The 18761-nt window shown below is 36.3% G+C and overlaps 1 protein-coding gene across 1 annotated transcript in view; it reads right to left on the bottom strand.

The window, feature by feature from the left end:
• The window catches only part of FARSA (phenylalanyl-tRNA synthetase subunit alpha), a 63582-nt gene extending 45191 nt beyond the window's left edge, over nt 1-18391 (bottom strand). The window contains exons 1-6 of the mRNA XM_053717876.1: nt 18219-18391; nt 16146-16283; nt 13935-14033; nt 11696-11814; nt 7347-7439; nt 2924-3052 (exon numbers count right to left, since the gene is read on the bottom strand). Coding sequence (XP_053573851.1) covers nt 2924-3052; nt 7347-7439; nt 11696-11814; nt 13935-14033; nt 16146-16283; nt 18219-18368 — 728 coding nt within the window. The 5' untranslated portion in view covers nt 18369-18391. The remainder of the gene's footprint in view (nt 1-2923; nt 3053-7346; nt 7440-11695; nt 11815-13934; nt 14034-16145; nt 16284-18218) is intronic.
• Nucleotides 18392-18761: the final 370 nt, after the last annotated feature.

Here is an 18761-nt window from a genome sequence, read left to right as displayed (position 1 = left end):
TCAGTAAGGATATGATAAAATGATAAAATGTGTTTCTACGTCTGATATAGCGAACAAGTAAAACAAAGATCTATTGTGAACTATTTCATGGTCTATGTGAGCATTAAGGAGTAAACCTGTGACAGCCGTTCAACAGTATCTACGTGGAGGATTCTAAAGGAACTATTCCAAAAACTTGGGCGGCAGCATGTGGTCCTGACATTCATAGCCTAAGGAGACCATGAGCTAATCAATAAGGTATAGGTAGGAACAGCACTATTACATGCAGGCATATCTAATTTGTATATATGTTTTTTTTTTTTGTCTGGATGAGCAACATAGCAACATGAATGCATAACCCATACTGTAGGTGGCATTATCTCTTGTTTGCACAACAAGATTCAAGTTCACAACAAGTCGTAAGCTTCCTCTCCAGCAGACAAACACATTGTTAATATGGGGCTAGGAACAATAAAGATAGGTTCCATTATTGCTAAGCCTACCTAGTAAACTTACCCCAGACTAGGGTTGATGGGAGTTAACATGATTTAGTTAGAGATTAAAGCAGTAATAACAATGACAGTTAATATGCTCAGTTCCAAGTGAATATATGGCTACGATGAGAAACTAGTGATTCATCGGTGTATTCCCTTAAACTGATAAATAAACAAACTAAAACAATATAATCAGAAAACTAACAAAAACAGAACAATAGTAAACATAAAGAGAGATGTGAACTCTCAGGAGACAGCCTCGCAATCAAAAGTTATTACTCGCTACCGGCTGCTCTGCCTATACTAGCACAACGAAAACTGGTATGTGGGAGCAGGGTCAGACACCTTTAAGAAACGTTGCTTAAAATTTTATAACAGAAGTATGTCCAGTTGTATTCATGAAAATAAACCTGTATGTCCCAATACCGTGCAACCAGCGTCACCTCCATAAGTTCATATATTAACCAACTCCGGTAGGACAGCAGGGATACAGCAGCTTCTCCTCACTAATTATCTGCCCGGTCTCACGGTAGAAATGTTCATAAAAAGAGGTCAGGGTGTTGACTAAAGGAATCTGTATGTAAGCAAGGCTGTTTGTTCTCGGAGTACCGGCTGGTTGGGTGGGCTTTTGTCTAGATCCGGATATGGGACGCTCATGTCTGTCACTGTATGCAGCGTTAGATCCGCCTGGAGTATTGAAGGACTCACAGAATGAGGTAAGCTGATAATATGGGAGTCTCATGTGCGGAGAAGGTGAGGCCGTGTCCGTTTCTTGCTGGTCACCATCTCCACGCCAGAGACGCCGTTCTCCATGTAGAGTCGCAGTCCCACAGCGTAAGCTTTCAGTTGCTTGCTTACCAGAGGCCATATATAGTCCCATTTGTTCAAAGGACCCCGCGGCAACTTCCACTTCTAGTTTGTCCTGCTCCAGGTTCACAAGTGTCTGTAACTCAGCTGGATTAACATCTTCGCAAAGTCGAGCATCTGGGAGAAGGTGGCGGTCAGCCAACAAAGATGGCGGCTTAAGAGCCTGCGTCTCAGTCAATAGGCTCTGCATGGTTGCTTCCAGTTTAATGAAAGTTGGAAGAAGAAGGGCTTTTAGAGTGGTGAGTACGTCCTGTACCTGTCTATCTGCAGTTGGTATAGCGATAGTCATTGGAACCGTATCAAAGAGTCTGTGCATAGTTGCAATCCCTTATGGATTTTTTTCTTTTAAACTGACTTCCAGGGGAGAAGCGAAATCAGATGTATTTTATTACTTTCTGTACACCCACATGCATGCTTCTTTATATTATCTCCCTCTATATAGTATATACTAAAGTCAAATACATAGAGAACAATTCAAAATTAATATTTTATTGCTTATCTCTAATACCTCCCGCTAGGAGCGAGTGTAATATCTTCCCCTGGTGATGTTTACACAGCTTTTCTATAGTCTATATTTACAGTACATAAACGTGCAGTATAGGTAGGAATACCACAGCCAAAATCAGCTATTTCAAATGCCAATATAAAAGGTAATAGGTCTATATGTAAACAATTTAATACACTCCAGCAGGTAAAATTGATCACTGGGAACAAATTAAAGGGCAGAAAAATTTACGATAAACTGTCCCTTTGATTCCATAAGTGCTTAAAACGATCTAAAAGCTCCAAAACAGCTCAGCTTTGAGGTGTGAAATGGGTCAACATTGAGTGGTTAAGGACTGTGGTGTTAACTAGGCAAATTTATATGATGTGTAAAACAAAAAATATCTAGAAACCATCAATGGATATTAAAGAAGCCAAACACTTATGTTCCTTTAAAACTGGAATCAATTGAAGGGATAAGTTGTATTTTAATGCAAAAGGTGAGCATTTTAAATATAAGGAACATTTGTTGCACACATAATTTGTTTTTGTTTTTTAAATGAATCGCTGTATGCCGATACGGCAATATGCACTATGCATACACACTCCTCCTGAACATTCCCCAAGTGGCAGTGACATCAAATGGGGCAGCAAATTGCAACGCATGTTTAAAAACTGACTACTCTGCAGGTTTATCTGTGTTTCTAAACTTTTATGCAGATATACAGCAAAAAGTGCTGGAACCACATCAATTACAACTTTTGTCCCTTTTAGCATTATTAAATACTTTTAATCTTACTATGATATTTTTCAGAAAAATAAAAAACAAAATTGATATAAGAAGTATTTCTACAAAAAGGACAACAAAATGTAATTTTCTAGCTATGATTTTTTTTTTATTGTAAAATAAGAAAATTAATTTAAATAGTGTAAAATTAATGAACGTATCTATACTATTATATTATTGTATGTAAAACATTTGGCAATACATAATTAAAAAATAATTTGTAGCAAAATATTCTTTCTAAAAATAAACATTCAATAATCAAGTGTGAAAACATGTAAGAAGGAATAGTTTGCAAAATACATTTTTAACTCACCCCATCTCAAGGAATATCTGTCGGAATTGCGTGCGCACCTTCAGCAGTGGGTGCAGGTGACCACACTCTGGCATCACGCCCAGTGCGTTAAAATTATATGCTTTAAACTTCTTCTCTCTCCAGGACCCACTACAAAAAAGACCCATGATAAAAATGAAATATAAATAATTTTTTTCCAGCAGTATTGAAAGGATATACTATTGTATCTGCATTAGAGTAAAAATATTATTATTATAACTATTAGCTACGGTAACACAGTTAAAGGGTAATGTTTTCTTTCTTTTCTCGCTGTTACTAGTAAGCAATTTAAGCCTCAATAAATTTATATTGCCTAGTAATTTGTTTAATGTAGGGATGCACCGAAATGAAAATTCTGGACCGAAACCGATACCGAAAATTCAGGATGCTCTTGGCCGAAAACCGAAACAAAACCGAAATTGTTTTTTTTCTTTTTTAACTACAGTGTGTGTGTGTGTAGCTGAGCTTGTAGGCGGGAAAGCTCCAACAAATGGGTGTGGTCACTTGTACCGTAGGGCGTGATCTGCAGTGAAACTGGTGAAGCTCTACAAGGGAGAGCATGGTTATAGCCAGACAACAATACGAGGTGGACGTGTTTTTGTTTTTGGGTGTAGTTATCTGTGCTATGGGCGTGGCTGGACCTGATCGTCTCTTATCGTATCTCCACCTAGTTCCTGGTTCGGGTCTCACACTGACCCGTCAGATTATATGTCTGGAGCCCCAAATGGAGTCTTCCTATCACCAGGACCACCGGACTTAGCTACGACCTTACGTGCAAGGTGGTTATAGAAAGTTACTGTGCTTTTTTGTATACACTGTCTGGTGGGTGCTAAGCTTGGGGCTTATGCATATATAGTGTGCACGCATATTTGCCTCAGGCGAATAGAATGTCTACGCACAAGAGGCTGATGTATAAGCACTGTATATAAGGCTTATACATATTCACTGTGTGTGCTTAGGTCTGTGTCTGATAATATCAAGTCTTTATAAACATGTTACTTATCCTCCTTTGAATACTGTATTCAGAACTTTGGTTTCCTTCTAAAAAAAAAAAAAAAGGGCACTGCTGGTTTCAAATATCATCATGTCATGGTACTTATGTGTGTGCTCTGTGTACCATGCCAGTGCTGTGTTGCTCACCTTATGCTAAGGATAGACATGTAACTCAATAGAACAGGGGAGGACTGTACATTTTTAGCCATTTTGTTCCTCTTTGGGCCGAAATTTGAGTTGCAGATTTTCGGCGGCCTAAATTTTGGTGCATCGCTAGTATTATTCTTTATTTAGTTCTGTGTAACATAATCAGATTTAACCTTTTGTTTTTTGTTTTTTTTTACCAATTTTCAAAATAAAGTATAGTCCTATAAAAGTATTATTATATGCAAAACAGTAAGTTAAGTAATGAACTCAAACAGCAGCTTTAGGCTGGCATCAAATTTGAAATATGCTACACAATAATTTTACCGAAAATAAAAGGCAAAAAATCAGAAAACCGAAATAACCAAAAATGCCATTTTCGGCCGAAACTTTCTGCGGCTAAAATTTTGGTGCATCCCTAGTTTAATGGTGTATAAAATATAGTTAATTGAAACAGTACACAGCAGATTTTAGAGAAATCATGTTAACAATATGAGAAGGATTCAATATTTCATTGCTAGTTGTGTGCTATGTTTAATGAAGAGGTTTTAGCCATTAGCTCCAGATTTGAGATGATTTTTTTATTTAAATGTTATGTTATTTTTAAGCATTTCAACTAAATACTAAATGTTTAGGCTTTACTATGTAACAATGTACTAAACCGTAAGTTTAAAGGGCCACTAAACCCAAAATCTTTCTTTCATGATTCAGATAGAACATACACATTTAAACAACATTACAATTTACTTCTATTATTTATTTTGCTTCATTTTTTAGATATCCTTATTTGAAGAAAAAGCAATGCACATGGGTGAGCCAATCACATGAGGCTTCTATGTGCAGCAACCAATCAGCAGCTACTGAGCATATCTAGATATGCTTTTCAGCAAAGAATATCAAGAGAATAAAACAAATTAGATAATAGAAGTAAATTAGAAAGATGTTTAAAATTGCATTCTCTTTCTAAATCATGAAAAAAATGTAGGTTTCATGTCCCTTTAAGATTACTTTTGTAACGATTATGTTTATACAGGAAGACTAGATGTTGCAATTATTGTTGAAATTAGCAGAGGATCAAAACTGTGATGTGAAGAGTATACAGCTTTAAGGAAAACAAGGAGTTAACGTACTGATGAAATGTATATAAAAAGGTGCTTACTTGAGACATTAGCATACAGCTGGTGAGCAAGGCCTGAGTGGAGCCCGAAATGCGTACAGTTATGCTATACGTGGTCACTTATTTTGTTTTATACATATTTATATATATATATATATATATATATATACACCCCTGTTAAAATGTCAGGTTTCTGTGATGTAAAAATGAGACAAAGATAAATCATTTCAGAACTTTTTCCACCTTTAATGTGACCTATAAACTGCACAACTCAATTGAAAAACAAACTGAAATCTCTTTTAGGTAAAGGAAAATAAAAAGCTAAAATAATATGGTTGCATAAGTGTGAACACCCTTAAACTAATACTTTATTGAAGCACCTTTTGATTTTATTACAGCACTCAGTCTTTTTGGGTATGAGTTTTTCAGCATGGCACATCTTGACTTGGCAAGATTTGCCCACTCTTCTTTGCAAAAACACTCTAAATCTGTCAGAATGCGAGGGCATCTCCTGTGCACAGCCCTCTTCAGATCACCCCACAGATTTTGAATTGGATTCAGGTCTGGGCTCTGGCTGGGCCATCCCAAAACTTTAATCTTCTTCTGGTGAAGCCATTCCTTTGTTGATTTGGATGTATGCTTTGGGTCGTTGTCATATTGAAAGATGAAGTTCCTCTTCATGTTCAGCTTTCTAGCAGAAGCCTGAAGGTTTTGTGCCAATATTGTCTGATATTTGGAACTGTTCATTATTCCCTCTACCTTGACTAAGGCCCCAGTTCCAGCTGAAGAAAAACAGCCCCAAAGCATGATGCTGTCACCACCATGCTTCACTGTGGGTATGGTGTTCTTTTGGTGATATGCAGTGTTGTTTTTGCGCCAAACATATCTTTTGGAATTATGGCCAAAAAGTTCAACTTGTGGTTTCATCAGACCAGAACACCTTTTGCAACATGCTTTTGGGAAACTTCAGATGTTTTTTTGCAAAATTTAACCGGGCTTGGATGTTTTTTTTTGTAAGAAAAGGCTTCCGTCTTGCCACTCTACCCCATAGCCCAGACAAATGAAGAATAAGGGCGATTGTTGTCACATGTACCACACAACCAGTACTTGCCAGATATTCCTGCAGCTCTTTTAATGTTGCTGTAGGCCTCTTGGCAGCCTCCCAGACCAGTTTTCTTCTCGTCTTTTCATCAATTTTGGAGGGATATCCAGTTCTTAGTAATGTCACTGTTGCACCATATTTTCTTCACTTGATGATGACTGTCTTCACTGTGTTCCATGGTATATCTAATGCCTTGGAAATTCTTTTGTACCCTTCTCCTGACTGATACCTTTTAACAATGAGATCACTCTGATGCTTTAGAAGCTCTCTGCGGACCATGGCTTTTGTGTAGGACGCGACTAACAAAATGTCAGGAAAGACCTACTAGAACAGCTGAACTTTATTTGGGGTTAATCAGAGGCACTTTAAATGATGACAGGTGTGTACTGACTCCTATTTAACAGGATTTTGAATGTGATTGCTTAATTCTGAACACAGCTACATCCCCAGTTATAAAAGGGTGTTCACACTTATGCAACCATATTATTTTAGTTGTTTTTTTTTTATTTCCCTTTACACAGAAACCAGACATTTTAACAGGGGTGTGTAGACTTTTTATATCATATATATATATATATATATATATATATATATATATATATATATATATATATATATATATCATATATATATATATATATATATATATATATATATATATATATATATATATATATATATATATATATATATATATATATCATATATATATATATATATATATATATATATATATATATATATACACATATACATACATACATACATACACACACACACTTTCTAACAAAGGCTAACAAGAAAATAAAGTATCTGATTATAGAAGTAAATTGAAAAGTCTTTATAAGTTGCATTCTCTGTATGAACTTTGAAAATGTATTTTTTACTTTTACATCCCTTTAACTTGCTATAAAAGGCTGGGCATACAAGCAATTTAATGTGTGTGGACTGTGAATCACTTATTTGAAATCAAGTCTGGTCAAATGTTTTAACCTGAGTATTTATCAATTGTGCAAGATAAAACAGCACAGCACATTCCCTCTACTTACCTGGCGATCATCTCTGGGGTTAGATCAGTCTCCTGTTTGCTGATGCTCGTGCTGAATCCACTTCCCTTTGTTACCCGGTAGGTTTTAACTGTCCTGTAATACAAGTATGCTTTATTAAATAGGGTGCCTTCAACTCACAGAAATACAGATCTTTCCTTTGTTCTAAACAAACTGGCACATGAACAAAAATAAAAAAATGTGTGTAAAATAGAAAATAATATTAATAAAATAAACATCTTTTTTTATTTTTATAATCAGGGGTAAAATGTTAAAGCTCTGTGGCTCCCTGACATTTGCCGTGCCTTTTATAGCAGGGTTTGACAAGTTTATACAGAATATAGTAGCTAGTCATAGTGGCAATCTTTTTTTGTACATAGATACACATACAATAATGTATAAAAAAAAACAAAAAAAACACATCAAATCAACAAATATGGAGCTGCTGCAAAGTGCAGGTGTGAAATTTCTTCTTTATTTCATGACTATAGTGACACACAACATGGGGCCACAGAAATCTGAGCACCAAGGACAAAATTGCATGCACGAGAGGCACGCAGGTTCTTTAACCTCAAATTAATCAATGATATTACACCTATTTTCATATAACTGCATGTAATAGACACTACTATAAAGAAGAAGATGCAGAGATAATGATCAAACATCCAGTATAAAACCTTTTAAAAAACTTACTTAGAAGCTCCCAGTTTAGCACTGTTGAAAAATGTTAGGCTGGGACACCCACTGAAAGGGGCTGGAAAGCAAAAACAGCAGCCCCCCCCGCATATGAAAAGACACTTTATACAAACAGGAGCAAGCTGGAGAAGATAGACAACAGTCTACTTCTACAACTTAGGGGCTTGGTTAGAAGGCTGAAAATCAGCACAAAGTTATTTAAAAATAAGCAAAACTATACATTAAAAAAAACTGTATGGGCTATATAAATGGATCATCTACAAAACATTTATGCAAAGAACAATCTAGTGTACAATGTCCTTTTAAAGGGACATAAAACAAGTTGGGATAGAGACAAAATATAATATGTACTTGAATTACTTTACCTGCAAATATATACTGCAGTGCCCCACCATTAACCCTTTCTTTTTAGTTTCTGAATTGTAAAGCTTTAACTCCCCCCACATCTCCTTCTATGGCTGTATCTATATCTATTTTTATTTTGGTAGAATACAAAAATGCATAGGGATTATCTGCTGGAGCATGCCTAGAAGCTGTGAACTCCGTTGAAATACAATGCCTGTGTCTAAATACTGATAAAGTTGTGGTGGTGGGGGGGGGGGGGGGATTTTGCTGCTCCAGGCAGTTTAGCTATGTAATTAATTTTGCTTATTTTTTAAATGTTTTAAATACTTGCCAGCAATTTTTAAACATTTTTGTTATGCAAACTATTTTTAATGAATTAGCCCTTTTAGGATATGCACAGATCTCAACTTGTTTTATGTCCCTTTAAACTAAACATAATCCCCAAAGTACAAATGAGGAGAAGATAGGGCACATCAATTTGAAGCGCAACCACTCCCATCTAGTGGTCAAACTGAGATTAACATAAAGTAGGAACTATATAAATTCTAAAAATAAACCAAATTTAAATATAAAAAAATAGGGTTACATTTTGTTTCACCATACCCCAAGTTAACACTTTTTAATTAAAAATAAAATAAAAAATGAAAACTGTGACTTAGAATTAAGTAACATAAAAAGCAAAAAACAAAATAGCAACCAAAAGAACAGATAATGTGTGTATGCAAACATATTAATGAATTGAAAATAAAGGAAAAACAGAGTAAGAATCAGAATAAACGACTACAACTAAAATGTTCAAATTCCCCAGTATAAGGTGGGAGATATATGTATGTTAATAAATGTTGTGGGGGGAAAACAGCACTGTCAGTCCTCTAGAGGAAACAAGGGGATTTCAAATGCTTGCAGTATCTGCTATGGCAGCTTTGATCCAATTTAAATGTAAGAGTAGCAGAAGGATTATTTAAGGTGGTCAAATTGGCTTAACCAAACAACCTCAGTCAAAAATAGGGGAGGGGTCTTATGATACGTTTCTATGATGAGGAGGGTAATAAAAAAAATCTCTTAATACCCAAAACCCTCGGAAAAAAATAAAAAAAATATACAGGTATTTATCATTATTACAATCATCTGGCAAATTGATAAACACTGGACCACTGATTCGCTGCTTTCAAATAAGCGGCTTCAGGTTTCTCTATGCATTGTGGGGGGCAAAATAGAGGCTATCCTCTGATGTTGTGCCATACCTCTATTTCTTTCAGCTGATTACTGTTACCATGGTGATAAGTGGATAGTCACTTGGGCATGCAAAACTTCCTTTGAAAGGGGGACCCCCTTCTCTTTCAAAAGACGTCTCACTCTGTTGGAATGCTTATTTTGGGATTCTAGTGTCTTTTAAAGCCCAACGCAATGTAAAAGGCACCAAGTAGACAAATTACTGTACTTTCATGTAAGGGAAATTGTGTGCTGTCTTCAGGGATAGCGGTTCATTGAAACACTGCGCACTATAGCGTTAATACATTGGGTCAGTGACTGACATTTTTATGGTAACCATCTACTAAAGACTCCTTTAGAGTTTTTAAAGGGTCTCCTTTTCCTACTGCAATGAGTTTTGATCCTCAGGTGGTTAATATCATTCCAAGGGGAGCATATGCTGCTGATTAGCCAATCAGAAGTAAAAGGAGGAGTCATACTGATTAGATAACTAATCAGGTTTGAATAATATTTCTATAAATAGGAGGAATCTCCAACCAAACTGTGGCAAGGGAAAACCCCACAAGAGATATTTTGCTGGCTTTCAGAAGAGGCTGATAAAATACAATTCTTCAACATTAAAGGGACACTGAACCCAAATTTTTCTTTCATGATTCAGATAAAGCATGCAATTTTAAACAACTTTCTAATTTACTCCTATTATCAATTTTTCTTCATTCTCTTGCTATCTTTATTTGAAAAAGAAGGCATCTAAGCTAAGGAGCCAGCCAATTTTTGGTTAAGAACCATGGACAGCACTTGTTTATTGGTGGATGAATTTATCCCCAAATCAGCAAGAACGACCCAGGTTGTTCACCAAAAATGGGCCGGCATCTAAACTTACATTCTTGCTTTTCAAATAAAGATACCAAGAGATTTTGTAATAGGAGTAAATAAGAAAGTAGCTTAAAATCGCATGATCTATCTGAATTCTGAAAGAAACAAATTGGGTTCAGTGTCCCTTTAAATAGGGTTTTCATATTTAAGAGAGGGTTCGGGGGGGGTTACCCGAGTGCTGGTGGTAAGGAGATGTGCATGTGGGGGAAATTGTGTAGGGGTAGCCCAGTCTAGTGAGGTGCAGTTAGTGCTTGCTGCTCTTTGGGGGCAGGGTCACAATTGGCGATGTGTTTTGGTTAAACAGCCACTTCAGCTGTGATTATAGGGGTAGGGCAACGATACAGATTGTTGTGGTTTGGAGGATGGGTTGAGCTGAATTCTATGATAAAAAAAAAGTGGGGACTAGATCATGGTTAGTGATATTTGCCATCTGTGGGCCAGGCCAGCAACATTAAGGTTTAATTAAAGTGAAGCCAGAACAGGGTTCAATTTAGTGGGTTGTAAGTGGTAGCTATGCAAAAGTCTCAGTGTTCTAGAGACTAGGGCCAGAATCTCATTACCTGACAGTTTATAGTGACCACACATAGAAAGCTGCTTCTATTCTGTGACAAGTAACATGCTGCAAGTAAAAGCTAGTGATTTATTTTGTACAGCTGTACAAATGGGAGTGCTTCCATAAATTTGCTATTACATATATGCAAGAATAATGCAAAAACAACAATTACGTAGTCATACCAAACTACATCTATGGATAAATATGCACAAGCATTGCAGTACAAATCAGTTACACTGTATCCCAAGTGGAAAAATAATTGTATCCAAAACAACAAGAAATTCAAATGGAAATTAACAATGAAACATGTTTAAAGGGACATGGAAAACAAATTTATGCTTCTCAAATTTACTGCTTTCTGTTGTTCAAACTATTCATGGGATATTAGCAAGATAGGCTCAGAAGTGTGTATTGAGCCTTATATGTATAACATTGATACAAGCATTGTAGCACTGCCCTACAGTGCTCCTGTCCCATGCAAGGTCCTGCGCCTATCTAGGTATTGATACGTTTCAACAATGAATACCAAGATATAAAAGTTAATTTAATAATAAAATAGGAAAGTGGCTTTAACTCGCTATAAATTTGAATTCTGCGTCCTAAGCACAAGAAAAGTGACATCTTTGAAGGGGAGAGGTTCCAATAGCCATTCCATTTGTTTAGCACTCACACTTCATTAAGAAGCTTCCTCTTCTTCAGCTCATTCTTGTCTTTTTCGTTAAGCTTGTCCGCTTTTCCCTGCAGAATCAACTGAAGCTTGTCTTTTACAGCGTCCTCCACCTTATCCACCTGTTATACATTAATAAAAGTACAAAAGGAGCATTGGAGATGTTGGAAGGATTGTACGATTAGAGGCAAATGTACAAGAGTGAAAACAAAAACCCAAAACACTTTAAAATAGTACAATTTTAAAATAGAATACAAAAGTAAACAAAAATAGCTTAAAGTGACAGTCAAGTTAAAAGAAAAAAAAACCCCTCATGATTTAAATAGAGCATGTAATTTTAAACAACTTTCCAGTTTACTTTTATCACCAATTTTGCTTTGTTCTTTTGGTATTCTTAGTTGAAAGCTTAACCTAGGAGGTTCATATCCTAATTTCTTAGACTTTAAAGGCCCCTGTTCTAAAATAAGTTGTATACCGCATAAGAATGCGTGACCTACGTCACTTCCGGTGACGTGAATCAGCTGCTGGAGGTGTGTGGCATTTACTGTGCATGCGCAAGAGGCCCAACCTGCTCAAAACAGCTGATTAAAACAAGGCAACGGGTCGAGGAATTATATGTCCTAATAATAGGACTTCATTGCGCAAACAATGCCATGCATGCGCAACCGACCCTACTCCTCACTCATCAGAGACAAGGCGTAGGCAGCACACCGGCAGGCAACACGACCCTATTGGTTGTACAGCCAGTGACTTCACGGACCAATCAGATAATGCAGTAACGCTTTTTTTTGTATTATCTGATCGGTCCGTAGTCCCTTTGATTTGCCCACCTCCATTCAATTTACAAATTGGTCCATCGTGCGTCACCGACTTTCCGTGCCCGAGGGGGGGGTGGGGGTTTAGTGCTGATGGGGCTTACGTAAGTTACACAGGGGGTGCTGATGGGACTTATGTAGGTACTAACCCCCATAAGCACCCCCTGTGTAACCTATATAAGTCCCATCAGCACCCCCTGTAACCCTTATAACCACCCCCTGTGTAACTTACGTAAGCCCCATCAGCACCCCCTGTAACCCCCATAAGCACCCCCCCCCCGGCATGGAAAGTTGGCGGCGCGGGATGGACCAATTAGTATATTGAATGGAGGTGGGCAAATCAAACGGACTACGACCGATCAGATAATACATAGGAAAAAAGTGTTACTGAGTTATCTGATTGGTCCGTGTAGTCATTGTCTTGACAACCAAGGCATTGTTCGCGCATGCGCAATGAAGATTACGGGCCATAGAATTCCTCGACCCGTTCTAAAATAAGTAGCCTTAAAGGGACAGTCTAGTCCAAAATAAACTTTCATGATTCAGATAGGGCATATAATTTTAAACAATTTTCCAATTTACTTTTATCACCAATTTTGCTTTGTTCTCTTGGTATTCTTAGTTGAAAGCTTAATCTAGGAGGTTCATATGATAATTTCTTAGACCTTGAAGGCCACCTCTTTTCAGAATGCATTTGAACAGTTTTTCACCACTAGAGGGTGTTAGTTCATGTGTTTCATATAGATAACACTGTGCTCATGCACGTGAAGTTACCTGGGAGCCAGCACTGATTGGCTAAACTGCAAGTCTTTCAAAAGAACTGAAATAAAGGGGCAGTTTGCAGAGGCTTAGATACAAGATAATCACAGAGGTAAAAAGTATATAAATATAGCAGTGAGCGACACACACCTCCAACAGCTGATTTCACGTCACCAGAAGAGACGTAGTACCCTCATTCTTATGGTATACAACTTATTTTAGAACACCCCCTTTAATCTAAATGCATTTTGACAGTTTTTCACCACTAGAGTGCGTAAGTTCATGTGTTTCATATAGATAACATTGCGCTCACACACGTAAAGTTCCTAGGAGTGAGCACTGATTGGCTAAAATGCAAGTCTGTCAAAAGAACTGAAATAAGGGGGCAAATTTGCAGAGGCATATATACAAGGTAATTAGAGAGGTAAAATTTGTATTATTATAACTGTGTTGGTTATGCAAAACTGGGGAATTGGTAATAAGTTGATTATCTATCTTTTTAAACAACAAAAATTCTGGTGTTGACTGTCCCTTTAAACTAAAAATAAAAAAAGTATACGGTACAGGACGTAATATTTCAAACTAAGAAGCAAAGGACAAATGGAAAATAAAAGAAGCCTTTTTAAAGCCAATAGAAATATGTGGAGGGATAGTAATTTCCTACTTACAATTTGGAAAACACGAGGTCCCCCTTCTGCAGATTTGTCTAAACGAATCCAGCGGTTCGACATGGCTTTACTAAATCCAACTTTTCCAAAGGATAATTTCTACAAGAAACAAAATGGATATACAAATTTATGAAGTTGCTAAATAGCATACACACAATATATGTTTATGAAATATTAGCTGAGAGAGAGAGAGAGAGAGAGAGAGAGAGAGAGAGAGAGAGAGAGAGAGAGAGAGAGAGAGAGAGAGAGAGAGAGAGAGAGAGAGAGAGAGAGAGAGAGAGAGAGAGAGAGAGAGAGAGAGAGAGAGAGAGAGAGAGAGAGAGAGAGAGAGAGAGAGAGAAAAAGAGAGAGAGAAAAAGAGAGAGAGAGAGAGAAAAAGAGAGAAAGAGAGAGAAAAAGAGAGAAAGAGAGAGAAAAAGAGAGAAAAAGAGAGAAAGAGAGAGAAAAAGAGAGAAAAAGAGAGAAAGAGAGAGAAAGAGAGAGAAAAAGAGAGAAAGAGAGAGAAAAAGAGAGAAAGAGAGAGAAAAAGAGAGAAAGAGAGAAAAAGAGAAAAAGAGAAAGAGAGAAAGAGAGAGAGAGAGAGAAAAAGAGAAAGAGAGAGAAAAAGAGAAAGAGAAAGAGAGAAAAAGAGAAAGAGAAAGAGAAAGAGAAAGAGAGAGAGAGAGAAAGAGAGAGAAAAAGAAAAAAGAGAAAAAGAAAAGAGATCTTTAGGTTAGTTTTAACCATGTATATTCCAGAAACTGCAATGAAGCAGGCAATCCCCCATGGATTGCTAATGACATGCATTGGTAATTTATAAGCATAGTTAAAAAATAGGAACTGATTCTTAGTGCAAAAAATTATGGGATATTGTACTTCCTTTAAAATTTTGATTCAGAGAAAAAAAAAATCAAAAGATAAAGACAACTATTACAACAACAAAAGGAAGCGCTAGTAAAAAATAGGGAGCAGTGAAATTCTCCTATTTAAAACCTGCTGACCAATATCTGCTAATTAACTAAATCCAAGTACAAATCAAAATACTGACCAAAATCTACTAAATATCAAGTGTAGTATCTTAATAACAATCCATGGATTTAAGACTTATAAGCATATAATGATACATTTAATAATACATAATATAAGCATAATAAAAGCAATACCGATAATGCAAAACAGTATTGTAAAAACAGTGTGGTAAAAAAAAAAAGTGGTGAAATAAAAAACTTCCTAGTTCTAAAATAAACAAAATCACAAATTTCACATATAAAAATACCACATTTAAAGAAATATGTCTTAACAGAGCAAATTCATCTAAAGAGAGATATGACACACATCCCGTCCCCGGGTAACAGTAACAAATACGACAGGAGCTGTTGATGTGCACCAGTGTATATACTCGGTATACTGCTGCATTTTTTACACTGCAGTCCTGTTCCCTAAAGTCGGATTGGGATTAATTTTGCCTGTACCGTACCTCATTGTGATTGAGGTCCTAAAGTGTGTGTATAACTATCTTGTTTCAATAAATTTTCACTTTTGTTATACTGTATCACACTATGCGATTTTTTATTTTTTTCCTTCAAAATACATATCTTTGAGTGTATCCCCCTACAAAGACCATCCTCCTACCAAGAGGAACTGCATCCGATAATTCACATCGGGAGGACGAAGGGTGGCGCCATTTGCCTCTCCTGGAGTATTCAACTTACCTCATTTGATTGAGGTAGAATCTGGTAAGCCTAAAGCCATCTTTCTATTTGGGATATATCCTCACTTAAAATAAATGTGGAGGTGGAACCTATCCTAATTACATCACTGGATGGACCATACCATTTCACTCTGATTAGAGACTATAACCTCAGTGTGCTTTGTTTTTAGATTTTATCTTTATTTTTCTATATTTTACAGAGTCAAGGGGTACACTGCCTCTTTCCATAGCAGCATGAGTTGTCATTTAATTTTTTTTACTTTTTAGTTTCATGATCAATTGCATGTTTTTTTGTTTTTTTTTACATATATTTGTATTAATTTAATTTTGTGTTAACAATTTTTTAATAGAAGTGCTGTACAATCTTTGAATATTTTATATAAGGATATTAATACCACAAAGCATTTCTTGTTGAAATGTACTGGTCTCAAATATTTATTTGTTTTTCTCTTGGAGTATACTAGCGCTGGTGTTTTCTTTCTTTTATTATATAATTTTATGTATGTTTTTTATATATTTACCATTAGCTCAGTCTGTGCCAATCCATCCTGAGGAAGACTGTAAAAGACTCTGGCCTCATGACTGCCCTCACGTGCAATTTCTTCACCCTCTGCAGTTAGTTCCCAGCGCTTACTGGACCTCTGCTCTGCTTCAATTATCTGCATAAGCAATTATAAAAAAATAAATAATATATGGGAGACAAACATATTTAATGGGAAATATATATATATAGGTCATTCATCTTAAAGTGACATACAACACTTACACATAGTAAAAGCAACTTTACAATATACAATCATTTTTTTTCATTATTTGCGCAGTTGCGCTGTAAACTTTTCTTACTTTTGTGTAAAATTGTGCTCATCTCATACTCCCAAGAAAGGACAAAATGCAATTCTGTAACCTAGGTTTGCTTAAAGGGCTGGATTGAGTTACTGGCGCTGCTCAAGACCGGCAGTTTTCTGCAGTACCCAAACGGTACCTTAACTAAGCGTTTTAACCTCTTTGCAGAGGTTAAACACATAGAATAAACGTATAAAAACAGGAGAGGTATATTTTAATAAAGAAACTGTTATCTTTTGTTGAAGGAGCAGTGATGCACTACTGGGAGCTAGCTAAAATCCAAGACAAGATGCAAATCTGTACAGCCACCAATCAGCAGCTTCTGAGCCTACCTAGGTATTCTATTCAACAAAGGATACAAAGAACAAAACAAGTTAAATAGAAATAAATTGAAAAAGAAAAAAAACAAACAAACTAGATAATAGAAGTAAATAATAAAATTGTATGCTCTATCTGAATCATGAAAGAAAGAAAGAAAAAAAAAAAGTTGCATGATTGCACAAGTGTCATGTAAATGATTTCAGTGGGAAACCCAGTCCGTGAAAAAGTTAATTTTTTTTAATATGATCGCATATGGCGGCGAAACAGTGGTATGAAATATATCAAAATGGTCCTAGATCGATCCTAAAAACATTGTTTTCATAGGTAAATCAAAATAAGCAAAACGTTCCATTTCTGTTTAAACGGAGTGATATAAAGAATGCTAAAAATTCTCCTGTATTTTGGGCAAGTTTTTCTCGAAAATTTGCAGTAATGAAGGGGTTAAGTCACCCAATTAGACATCCATAGAACATCCTCATCATAATGTTGCAATATAATAGTTACTGACAAAGTTAATCTGATAAATATTTTTTTCTTTTGCAATACAGACAGAGCATACATTTTTCTTTATTATTTACTTATTTTATTATCAAATTGTCATTATTATCTTGATATTCTTTGTTGCAAGAGCAGCAATGCATTAATGGGAGCTAGCTGAAAACAGTGAGTGGGCCTGGGCCAATGAGAAGATGCACCAATCTGCGGCTTGCTCCCAGTAGTGCAATACTGCTCCATTGTCTAACTAGGTTTCAATAACAAAAGAAAAACCTGGGGTTTCATGTCCCTTTAAATAATACAACTAAATAATAGTAAGCTATATGAAGTTAATAAACTGTAGAATTACTTTCTCTCCTTGCAGATTTATGCTCACCACTACTAAATTTGTCATCTAAACATGCATGTGTAATAACATATCAATACAATGTTTATCCATACTGTTGCACAATGTTCACGTTTTAATTTCAATCTATATTTACTTCTTACCACAATATTTACATTTGCTATCACAGTTTAATATTTTGCCTGCCAAGAAAGAGGGCTGGAGCCTGGAACACATTCTGCTGTTCACAGTCTGGATGTCACCTACTCTTGTAGAACTACACCATAAAGGTCTAATACAATTAGTTTCTAAGGCAGCACCAGGGCTTTTGTTATTAATTTTTACGAATAATACAGCCAGGTATTAAAATTAGGTCCAACTCCAGTTATCCCCCTGTGATATTTCAAGTCCAATGAGATATGTCATCAAAAAAAATGTGCTGATGGGTGGTGGTTGTCTTTTTCTTGGAAACATATTATTCTGTCAAATAGCACCTTTATTTGACAGATAACTATATTAGTCATTTATATTATTTGCTTATAGGACATCATGTATCAGTGCCTATGACAACCGTATTGCATCAGCCTTTTTAAGCCTCATTTCCCCTCACCTCTCCCAGGGACTGCAGACTCTTCACGGCCCCAACGACTTGCTGATGATCCACACCCAACTCAGCTGCCAGATCCAGACTGTCCAGGCCTTCTGAGTCCCCATCCTGTAGTCTCTGTAGGAGCAGCTCTGACACTGAGTTATCCGCCATGCTGCCCACCGGCTTTCTGACTGCGCATGCGCTTCCCTAATACGGAAATGACATTCCCTTACACCAGATGCCATCTTGGTGCTCTCATTGCTGAGAAGTCTGTCTTACCAGCACACCGTTTTACGCTAATTCCATCTTTGTGCTCTCACTTTTTCGCTGTAGGTAGGAAATACGCCATGCTGAAACCTGTATCCTCTTCCTCCTAGTAATATTGCATATAAAGAAGCTAATGGGTGAAGATTTTAGTGTTCATCTTGTAAATATCAATATTATGCTGTTACACACAGTGTGACAAAAATAAAAATAGACGTATTCAATATATTTTTATATGCGGCTGAAATTTTTGCTTTCTTGAGTTACAGCTTGTCATTTCGTACTGTAAAATGATCAGTT

Source organism: Bombina bombina, chromosome 6, assembly GCF_027579735.1.
Source record: "Bombina bombina isolate aBomBom1 chromosome 6, aBomBom1.pri, whole genome shotgun sequence".
Lineage (NCBI taxonomy): Eukaryota > Metazoa > Chordata > Amphibia > Anura > Bombinatoridae > Bombina > Bombina bombina.
Note: the sequence above shows the minus strand (reverse complement) of the source record. Positions and strands in the feature narration are given on the sequence as shown.